Source organism: Chiloscyllium plagiosum, unplaced genomic scaffold, assembly GCF_037043375.1.
Source record: "Chiloscyllium plagiosum isolate Xiang-an unplaced genomic scaffold, Cpla_swu_hap1 HiC_scaffold_12, whole genome shotgun sequence".
Lineage (NCBI taxonomy): Eukaryota > Metazoa > Chordata > Chondrichthyes > Orectolobiformes > Hemiscylliidae > Chiloscyllium > Chiloscyllium plagiosum.
This window is the reverse complement of record NW_028270150.1, coordinates 10,720,587-10,733,104: the sequence shown is the minus strand read 5'-3', so window position 1 is coordinate 10,733,104 and position 12,518 is coordinate 10,720,587. Positions and strand designations below refer to the sequence as shown.

General features: G+C 53.0%; 1 protein-coding gene across 2 annotated transcripts in view; it reads left to right on the top strand.

The window, feature by feature from the left end:
• LOC122554857 (lipase member H-like) overlaps positions 1–12,518 on the top strand; it is a 55,952-nt gene that overhangs the window by 25,707 nt on the left and 17,727 nt on the right. For both annotated transcript variants that reach the window (XM_087992451.1, XM_087992450.1), the window contains exons 5-6: positions 453–542; positions 4,385–4,540. In XM_087992451.1, coding sequence (XP_087848577.1) covers positions 453–542; positions 4,385–4,540 — 246 coding nt within the window. The remainder of the gene's footprint in view (positions 1–452; positions 543–4,384; positions 4,541–12,518) is intronic.

The window sequence follows — 12,518 nt, the reverse complement described above, 5'->3', positions numbered from 1 at the left end:
GCCTGCAGAATTCACGACCACAGAGAGTAGTCAAAGCCAAAACATTGTATAATTTCACTAGGAGTTGGATATAGGTCTCGGGGCTAAAAGGATCAAAGGATATGGGGAGAAAGCGGGAATAGGCTATTGAGTTGGATGATTCGCCATGCTTGTGATGAATGGCAGAGCAGGCTTGAAGGGCTGAATGGCCTACTTAGTTTTTTGTCTGTTTCCATGCTACTGCATTTCTCCAAAGATATCAACTTACCTTGTGGCCAAACCCTCCTATCAAAGATCTCTCTGGCACCTTAACTCTCTCATCAAAGCCCACTCCCATCCGTAACTCTCCCTTCTCTGATCATTCCTGTAGTATCTGACTCCAACCTCCAGGTCCACCTTATTGATCTATTAGTGTGACAGTAATTAAAGTGACAGCAAAAGCAACATCTCAATTATAATTATTCTTCTTGTAGCTCTTGGGTATGAAGAGTTTTTGGGGCACATCGACTACTATGCCAACGGAGGAACTGACCAACCAGGATGTCCTGCCACTATAATAGCTGGTTTGTATTGACACTCAGTTTTATTCTTGTTCCTTATTTCTTTCAAGTTGTTGTTAAATGGCCACTCGAGGTTAAAGATCAAGCTTCCTCTCAAATAGCTCCACCAGCTTCATGCAAAACTTGGTCAGAAACTCTCACAGTGTCAGAAGTCATACAACTCCAGGTTTGCTGAGGACATGCAGGTCCTGGACCTACTCCATCACCACTCCTACACCACCTGACGCCTAACGGAAAAACGCCTCATCTTCCGCCTTGGAATACGTTAACCCCAGGGGAGCAATGTAGACTTCACCAGTTTCCTCATTTCCCCTCCCCCCTACCTTACCCGAGTTCTAACCTGCCAGCTCAGCACCATCCTCACGACCTGTCCCACCTGCCAATCTTCTTTTCCAACTATCCGCTCCACCCTCCTCTCCGACCTATCACCTTTACCCCCACCTCCATCCACCTATTGCACTCTTAGCTACCTTTTCCCCAGCCCCACCCCCCCCCCCCTCCCATTTATCTCTCCACTCTGGACGCTCCCAGCCTCATTCCTGATGAAGGGCTCTGCCCAGAATGTCGATTTTCCTGCTCCTCGGATGCCGCCTGACCTGCTGTGCTTTTCCAGAACCACTCTAATTTTGACCTTAGTTCAACAGGTTTACTTGAAATTACAAGCTTTCAGAGCACAGCTTCTTCATCAGGTGAAATGAACATACAATAGTCCTTCATCAAGTGAAGTCACAGTGTGACATTCTCCCACATGGTAATGTCTACCTTATGGAGACAAACATTCTGTCATTGGAAATGTTACTGTCTCTCAGCAGGAAATGAGAGGATATTAGGAATTGTGACTGATATGTACCTAACTGATCATTCGTACATAGAGTGAGAGAGAAGCACAGCACAGAAACAGACCCTTCGAGCCAACTCGTCCATGCTGATCAGATATCCGAACATAATCTCGTCCCATTTGTCAGCATATCCCTCTAAACCTTCTTATTCCTTTACCCATTCAGATGCTTTTTAAATGTTGTAACTGTATCAGCCTCTACCACTTCCTTTGGCAGCTCATTCCGTACACACACCACCCTCTGCATGAAAAAGTTGCCCCACAGGTGCTTTTTAAATTGTTCCCCTCTCATGCTAAACCTATGCCCACAAATTCTAGACTACCCCACCCAAGAAAAAGACCATTTCTATTTATTCCATCTATGCCCCTCATGATTTTATAAATATCTTAAAGATCACCCCTCAGCTTCCAGCGCTCCAGGGAAAACAGCCCCAGCTTATTCAGTCTCTCCCCATATTTCAAACCCTCCAACCTTGGCAACACCCTTGTAAATCTTTTCTGAACCCTTTCAAGTTTCACAACATCCTCCCGATAAGAAGGAGACCAGAAGTGCACACAATATTGCAACAGTGGCCTAACCAATGTCCTTTACAGCCGCAGCATGACCTCCCAACTCCTATACTCAATGCTCTGACCAACCAAGGAAAGCATACCAAATGCCTTCTTCACTATCCTATCTACTTGCGATTCTACTTTCAAGGAGCTATGAACGTACACTTCAAGGTCTCTTTGTTCAGCAACACTCCCCAGGGCCTTCCCATTAAGTGTATAAGTCCTGCTCTGATTTGATTTTTCAAAATGCAACACCTCACACTTATCTAAATGAAACTCCATCTACCACTCGTCAGCCCATTGGCCCATTTGATCAGTTAAATGACTCCATCAAAAAGATGAGAACCATTACCTCAACCGAGGCTTTTCACTCCTGCCTTGTATGTGGAGTTCAGCCCATCTCTATGTTGTCAGCCTTGCTCAGTTGGGAACACCTTTGCCTCTGATTCAGATGTTAATATGTTCGGGGACCTCACCACCGAGGCTCTGGTGCCTAATCGGGTTGGCACCCCTAGTCCCAGTCCTGAGGGAGCAATACACTAATGAAAGCACCATCTTTCTCATGACACCCTATCTGTCCTCTCAGGTACACATTCAAGAATGTGTCAATCTTCTAGAAGACAAGTGGAGGAGCTCTCCCAAGAACAATCTGCCCTCAACCAACAGCTCATTTCTCTCATTGCCATTTGTGGGATCGTACCATGCACAAACTGGTCACTTTGCTTCCCTACGTTACAGCAGTGACTAAGCACTAGCCATAATTTGCAGCACTACTTTGCACCGAAATCGTTGCTTTGGAATTGCTTTGGCCATTCTGAGAGTGTTTTGTCTCCTGCATTTTCAATCCAAGTGAATATGGCCACATCTCCATCAGTTGGATAGAAAAGGCAGTGCAGACCAAAAAAAGGGAAGTGGGAAAAGGGGACTCGTTAATCTTTTATTTCCATCCTCTATGAAAAGGAATTAAATTTGCCTTTTAAAACCAAGTTTATCCATCTCACATCAGGTTAATCTAGTACATAAAAATCTGATCCCACCCTATTGTAAGGCTATTGTATTTAAATTGCAATTTGTTGTCAAATGATGTGAGTAGGGTTTTGATCTGTCCTAACGGGCCTGTGAAACAGTTGATTTGTTCTCTTGGTTTTTCGTTCTGTTATTTATCTCACAGTTTCCATCAGTTTAATATTCCATTAGCAGCAGCAGCAGAGACCCAGTTATCATGGCGGAGGAGCCCTCCTCAGCCCCCATGTGTGTGAATATGGATAATCAAAGCTTTGAGCTTTTTCCTGACCCGTGTGTTCATGAATGTATTACCTGAGATCAAAAGCGTTACACAATTTTTGGAAAAACTTCAGGGACAAGCAACCCCCATCAATTTCCCAGTGTTCCTGTTAATTCTGTGGTCACTGGAGTTCAGACTCTCTCCACAGATGCTGCCAGACCTGCTGAGTTTCTCTAGCACTTTCTGTTCTTACTACTCAAGTGGTTCACTTTGGAGCAATGAAATGCAAAATGTGTCATCAAATTGCATTGCATAGAATGAGACCATTTGGCCCATTATATTACAGCTAACTCTTAGTGCTATCCAGTTGGTCAAACTTGCCCTGTTCTTGCCTTGCAGCCTCACACACTATTCTTTGATATGATTTTTCTGAAATTCATTCACAGGATGTGGGCATCGCTGGCTGGGCATGTACTCATTACCTGTCCCCAACTGCTCTTGGGAAGATGATAATCGGCTGTCTTCTTGAACTGCTGTAGTCTATTTGGTGTCGGTAGACCTACAATGCCACAGTTCGATATAAGTTCACCAGAATTTCAGATTGAACACTATGCAATCAGAGCCACTTAGACCAAAAGACCGTAGGAGCAGAAATTAGGCCATTCAGCCCATCGAGTCTGCTCTGCCATTCAATCATGGCTGATAAGTTTCTCAACCGCATTCTCCTGCTTTTTCCCTGTAACCCTTGACTCCCTTGACACTCAAGAACCTATCTATCTCCATCTTAAATATACTCAATGACCTGACTACCACAGCCTTCTGTGGCAATGAATTCCACAGATTCACTACCCTCTAGCTGAAGAAGTTTCTCCTTATCCCCATTCTAAAAGGTCCTCCCTTTACTCTAAGGCTGTGCTCTTGGGTCCTAGTCTCTTCTACCAATGGACACATCTCCCCAACATCCACTCTGATCAGGCCATTCAGTATTCTGTAGGTTTCAATTAGATCCTCCCTCATCCTTCCTCTGAGAAGTCCTTTTCGCCATTACATCATTGAGAAAAAGTTGTGGATCCAGCCCCCTCGGCACAATGTCCGATCACCAAGAGCTGCCCGGCAATCCGAGGTACCCGGAATAGTTTGCGTGGATCTGACCAACGTTCAGTATAAGTTGCATCTAGTTGGTCAGTTTGTACGTGCATGACACTTTTTAAAACTATTCTGTCCCTCCAGGCAAAAGGTATATGGTGTGCGACCATCAAAGATCTGTCTACCTGTATATAAGCTCCATCAGCTCAACCTGTAACATTACCGTTTATCCTTGCACATCTTACAAAGAATTCCTGGACGCCTTTTGCACGGAACATGACAAGACCTATCCAATATTTGGTAAGCATCTTGCTGGATCAGGTTTCTGTTGTCATCAGCTGCCTCCTCTTGTGTTTTAATGGACTGACTTATCTTGGAGTCGAAGTTCCATTCATACCCGATAATTCCCCACCTCCGCTGTCTCACATAAGGTCCTCGTCCATCCTGCCTCAATCCAGATAGACTGCCAAGACTCAAAACCGCTATTCTCTAAGCAAAGGGTGTTCAGTGGAAAATTAATAGAGGCATTCAAAATAACAGGAAGGTAATAGTTGGATGCAGGAGGAGGCCATTCAGCCCCTGCTCTGCCATTGAATAGGATCATGGCTAATCTCATCTCAGCCTAAACTCCACTTTCCTGCCCACTCTCCATCAGCCTTCAACCCGTTACTCATTAAAAATCTGTCTGTTTCTTCCATAAATTTATTCAGTGCACTCTGGGATAGGGAATTCCACAGCTTCCTGACCCTTTGACAGAAGTTAATTCCACTTCACATAAAAACCGAAAGAACTGCGGATGCTGTAAATCAGAAACAAAAACAGAAGTTGCTGGGAGTGTTCAGCAGGTCTGGACCAACAACATTTACCTGCATTTCTTTCCACACATGCTGCTTGGCCTGCCGAGTTTTTCCAGCAACTTCTTCCTCAAATATGTTTTAAATCTGCTACCTCTTACCCTAAAACAATGACCTCTTGCTCTAGATTGGGTCTTCAGTGATCCTGAAGAAGGGCTCATGCCCGAAACGTCGATTCTCCTGCTCCCTGGATGCTGCCTGACCTACTGCGCTTTTCCAGCAACACATTTTCAGCTCTGATCTCCAGCATCTGCAGTCCTCACTTTCTCCTCTTGCTCTAGATTGCCCTGCATGAGAAAACATCCTCTCTATGTCTACTTTCTCAATCCCCTTTAGCATCTTACAGACCTCAAGTAGATCACCGCTCATTGTTCTAAAGCCCAGAGATTGTGGGCCTAAGCTACACAGTCTCTTTTTCAGAACGCAAACCCTTCGCCTCTGGAATCAATGGAGTGGACCTTCTTATAATGAATAAGTCATTCATCTCATATAGTCCTCTTTGGGAAAACAGGACTGTCCCCTTGTTATTCTCACTGGTGCCACTGATCAGCCCTCACTGACTACCTCGAGCTAACAGTGACCCTAAACATTTGTGTCATACGGATGTCAGGCAATGAACATTTCTAATGAGAGAGAACCAAACCATTGTCCCTTGGCATTCAATGTCATTGCCATCATTGAATCCCCCACTATCAAAAGCCTGGGGCTATCATTGACGAGAAACTCAAATGTACGAGCCATTTAAACACAGTGGCTACAAGAGCAGGTCAGAGGCTAGGACTACAGCCACCACTCCCCACTGACAGCTCACCCACCTGACAGCTCACCCACCTGACAGCTCACCCACCTGACAGCTCACCCACCTGACAGCTCACCCCCTGACACCTCACCCACCTGACACCTCACCCACCTGACACCTCACCCACCTGACACCTCACCTACCTGACACCTCACCCACCTGACACCTCACCCCATTAGCCTCACCCCTGACACCTTACCCACTATCACCTCACCCCTGACACCTCACCCACTTGACACCTCACCCACCTGACACCTCACCTCCTGACACCTCACCCCTGACACCTTACCCACTACCACCTCACCCACCTGGCACCTCACCCACCTGGCACCTCACCCACCAGGCACCTCATCCCCTTACTCCTCACTCCCTGACACCTGACCCACCTGGCACCTCACCCCCCCGGCACCTCACCCCCTTATTCCTCACACCCTGACACCTCACCCCTGACACCTCACCCCTGACACCTTCCCCACTATCACCTCACCCACAGACACCTCACCCCCTGACACCTCACCCACCTGACACCTCATCCCCTTACACCTCACCCCCTTAACCTCACCCCTGATACCTTACCCACTGACACCGCAGCCCCGACACCTTACCGACCTGACACCTCACCCCCTTACACCTCACCCACCTGACACCTCACCCACCTGACACCTAACCCACCTGGCACACCACCCACCCGACACCTCATCCCCTTACTCATCACCCCTGACACCTTACCCACTATCACCTCACCCCCTTACACCTCACCCACCTGACACCTCACCCACCTGACACCTAACCCACCTGGCACACCACCCACCCGACACCTCATCCCCTTACTCATCACCCCTGACACCTTACCCACTATCACCTCACCCCTTTGCACCTTACCCACTGACACCGCAGCCACGACACCTCACCCACCTGACACCTCACCCTCTGACACCTCACCCTCTGACACCTCACCCTCTGACACCTCACCCTCTGACACCTCACCCCCTACACCTCACCCACCTGACACCTCACCCACCTGACACCTCACCCACCCGACACCTCATCCCCTTACTCCTCAGCCCTGACACCTTACCCACTATCACCTCACCCCCTTACACCTCACCCACAGACACCTCACACCCTGACACCTCACCCACCTGACACCTCATCCCCTTACACCTCACCCCTGACACCTCACCCACCTGACACCTCACCCACCTGACACCTCACCCACCTGACACCTCACCCCCGACACCTCACCCACCTGACACCTCATCCCCTTACACCTCACCCACCTGACACCTCATCCCCTTACACCTCACCCACCTGACACCTCACCCACCTGACACCTCACCCTCTGACACCTAACCCACTGAAACCTCACCCCCTACACCTCACCCACCTGGCACCTCACCCACCCGACACCTCATCCCCTTACTCCTCACCCCTGACACCTTACCCACTATCACCTCACCCCCTTACACCTCACCCACAGACACCTCACACCCTGACACCTCACCCACCTGACACCTCATCCCCTTACACCTCACCCCTGACACCTCACCCCTGACACCTCACCCCTGACACCTTCCCCACTATCACCTCACCCACAGACACCTCACCCCCTGACACCTCACCCACCTGACACCTCATCCCCTTACACCTCACCCCCTTAACCTCACCCCTGATACCTTACCCACTGACACCGCAGCCCCGACACCTTACCGACCTGACACCTCACCCCCTTACACCTCACCCACCTGACACCTCACCCACCTGACACCTAACCCACCTGGCACACCACCCACCCGACACCTCATCCCCTTACTCATCACCCCTGACACCTTACCCACTATCACCTCACCCCCTTCACCTCACCCACCTGACACCTCACCCACCTGACACCTAACCCACCTGGCACACCACCCACCCGACACCTCATCCCCTTACTCATCACCCCTGACACCTTACCCACTATCACCTCACCCCTTTGCACCTTACCCACTGACACCGCAGCCACGACACCTCACCCACCTGATACCTCACCCTCTGACACCTCACCCTCTGACACCTCACCCTCTGACACCTCACCCACCTGACACCTCACCCACCTGACACCTCACCCACCTGACACCTCACCCACCTGACACCTCACCCACCCGACACCTCATCCCCTTACTCCTCAGCCCTGACACCTTACCCACTATCACCTCACCCCCTTACACCTCACCCACAGACACCTCACACCCTGACACCTCACCCACCTGACACCTCATCCCCTTACACCTCACCCCTGACACCTCACCCACCTGACACCTCACCCACCTGACACCTCACCCACCTGACACCTCATCCCCTTACACCTCACCCACCTGACACCTCATCCCCTTACACCTCACGCACCTGACACCTCACCCACCTGACACCTCACCCTCTGACACCTAACCCACTGAAACCTCACCCTCTACACCTCACCCACCTGGCACCTCACCCACCCGACACCTCATCCCCTTACTCCTCACCCCTGACACCTTACCCACTATCACCTCACCCCCTTACACCTCACCCACAGACACCTCACACCCTGACACCTCACCCACCTGACACCTCATCCCCTTACACCTCACCCCTGACACCTCACCCCTGACACCTCATCCCCTTACACCTCACCCACCTGACACCTCATCCCCTTACACCTCACCCCCGACACCTCACCCACCTGACACCTCATCCCCTTACACCTCACCCACCTGACACCTCACCCTCTGACACCTAACCCACTGAAACCTCACCCCCTACACCTCACCCACCTGGCACCTCACCCACCCGACACCTCATCCCCTTACTCCTCACCCCTGACACCTTACCCACTATCACCTCACCCCCTTACACCTCACCCACCTGACACCTCACCCACCTGACACCTCACCCACCTGACACCTCACCCCTGACACCTTACTCACTATCACCTCACCCCTTTGCACCTTACCCACTGACACCACAGCCCCGACACCTCACCCCCTTACACCTCACCCACCTGACACCTCACCCACCTGACACCCCACCCACCTGACACCTAACCCACCGAAACCTCACCCCCTACACCTCACCCACCTGGCACCTCACCCACCTGGCACACCACCCACCTGGCACACCACCCACCTGGCACCTCATCCCCTTACTCCTCACCCCTGACACCTTAGCCACTATCACCTCACCCCTTTGCACCTTACCCACTGACACCGCAGCCCCGACACCTCACCCACCTGACACCTCACCCACCTGTCACCTCACCCACCTGACACCTCACCCACTGAAACCTAACCCACCAGGTACCTCACCCACCTGGCACCTCACCCACCCGGCACCTCATCCCCTTACACCTCACCCACCTGACACCTCACCCACCTGACACCTCACCCACCTGACACCTCACCCACCCGACACCTTCCCCACCTGGCACCTCACCCACTTGGCACCTCATCCCCTTACTCCTCACCCCCTTAAACTCACCCACCTGATACCTCATCTCCTTGCACCTCACCCCCTGACACCTTAACCCCTAACACCTTACCCGTGACACCTCACCCACCTCACACCTCACCCCCACACCTCACCCACCGCACACCTCACCCCTGACACATCACCACTAGACACCTCACCCCCTGACACATCACCCTGTGACACATCACCCACCTGACACCTCATCTCCTTACACCTCACCCACCTGACACCTCACCCCCTTAACCTCACCCTCTGACACCTCACCCTCTGACACCTCACCCCCTGACACCTCACCCCCTGACACCTCACCCACCTCACACCTCACCCACCTCACCCTCTGACAACTCACCTACCTGACACCTCACCCCCGACACCTCACCCCCGACACCTCACCCCCGACACCTCACCCCCGACACCTCACCCACCTGACACCTCACCCACCTGACACCTCACCCACCTGACACCTCACCCACCTGACACCTCACCCTCTGACACCTCACCCTCTGACACCTCACCCTCTGACACCTCACCCACTGAAACCTAACCCACCAGGCACCTCACCCACCTGGCACACCACCCACCCAACACCTCATCCCCTTACTCCTCACCCCTGACACCTTACCCACTATCACCTCACCCCCTTACACCTCACCCACAGACACCTCACACCCTGACACCTCACACCCTGACACCTCACCCACTTGACACCTCATCCCCTTACACCTCACCCCTTTACACCTCACCCACTGACACCGCACACCCTGAAACCTCACCCACCTGACACCTCATCCCCTTACACCTCACCCACCTGGCACCTCACCCACTTGGCACCTCATCCCCTTACTCCTCACCCCCTTAAACTCACCCACCTGATACCTCATCTCCTTACACCTCACCCCCTGACACCTTAACCCCTAACACCTTACCCCCTGACACCTCACCCACCTCACACCTCACCCCCTGACACCTCACCCCAACACCTCACCCACCGCACACCTCACCCCTGACACATCACCACTAGACACCTCACCCCCTGACACATCACCCTGTGACACATCACCCACCTGACACCTCATCTCCTTACACCTCACCCACCTGACACCTCACCCCCTTAACCTCACCCTCTGACACCTCACCCTCTGACACCTCACCCCCTGACACCTCACCCACCTCACACCTCACCCACCTCACCCTCTGACAACTCACCTACCTGACACCTCACCCCCGACACCTCACCCCCGACACCTCACCCCCGACACCTCACCCCCGACACCTCACCCCCGACACCTCACCCACCTGACACCTCACCCACCTGACACCTCACCCTCTGACACCTCACCCTCTGACACCTCACCCACTGAAACCTAACCCACCAGGCACCTCACCCACCTGGCACACCACCCACCCGACACCTCATCCCCTTACTCCTCACCCCTGACACCTTACCCACTATCACCTCACCCCCTTACACCTCACCCACAGACACCTCACACCCTGACACCTCACACCCTGACACCTCACACCCTGACACCTCACACCCTGACACCTCACCCCTTTCCACCTCACCCACTGACACCGCACACCCTGAAACCTCACCCACCTGACACCTCATCCCCTTACACCTCACCCACCTGACACCTCACCCACCTGACACCTCACCCACCTGACATCTCATCCCCTTACACCAAACCCCCTTAACGTCACCCCTGATACCTTACCCATTCTCACCTCACCCACTGACACCGCACCCACTGACACCGCACCCACTGACACCTCACCCACCTGACACCTCACCCACCTGACACCTCACCCTCTGACACCTCACCCACCTCACACCTCACTCCCTGACACCTCACCCACCTCACACCTCACCCCCTTACACCTCACCCGCCTGACACCTCACCCCCTGACACCTCACCCACCTCACACCTCACCCTCTGACACCTCACCCTCTGACACCTCACCCTCTGACACCTCACCCCCTGACACCTCACCCCCTGACACCTCACCCTCTGACACCTCACCCACCTCACATCTCTCCCCCGACACCTTCCCCACCTGGCACCTCACCCCCTTACTCCTCACCCCCTTAACCTCACCCCTTAACCTCACCCCTTAACCTCACCCCTGACACCTTACCCACTATCACCTCACCCCCTTACACCTCACCCATTGATACCTCACTCACTGACACCTCACCCCCTTACACCTCACCCACCTGACACCTCACCCACCTGACACCTCACCCACCTCACACCTCACCCACCTCACACCTCACCCACCTCACACCTCACCCCGACACTCACCCACCTCACACCTCACCCCTGACACATCACCACTAGACGCCTCATCTCCTTACACCTCACCCACCTGACACCTCACCCCCTGACACCTTACCCACCTGACAACTCACCCACCTGACACCTCATCCCCTTACACCTCACCCACCTGACACCTCACCCCCTGACACATCACCCAGCTGACACCTCATTCCCTTACACCTCACCCACCTGACACCTTACCCACCTGACACCTCACCCCTGACGCCTCACCCTCTGACACCTCACCCTCTGACACCTCACCCTCTGACACCTCACCCTCTGACACCTCACCCCCTGACACCTCACCCCCTGACATCTCAACCCCTGACACCTCACCCACCTGACACCTCACTCCCTGACACCTCATTCCCTGACACCTCACCCACCTCACACCTCACCCACCTGACACCTCACCCCCTGACACCTCACCCCTGACACATCACTACTAGACACCTCACCCTCTGACACCTCACCCACCTGACACCTCACCCACCTGACACCTCATCCCCTTACACCTCACCCACCTCACACCTTACCCACCTGACACCTCATCCCTGACACCTCACCCTCTGACACCTCACCCACCTCACACCTCACCCCCATACACCTCACCCACCTCATACCTCACCCCTGACACCTCACCCACCTGACACCTCACCCACCTGATATCTCACACATCTGACACCTCACCCCCTTACATCTCACCCAGCTGACACCTCACCTACCTCACACCTCATCCCTGATACCTCACCCACCTGTTACCTCACCCACCTCACACCTCACCCACCTCACACCCCACCCACCTCACACCCCAC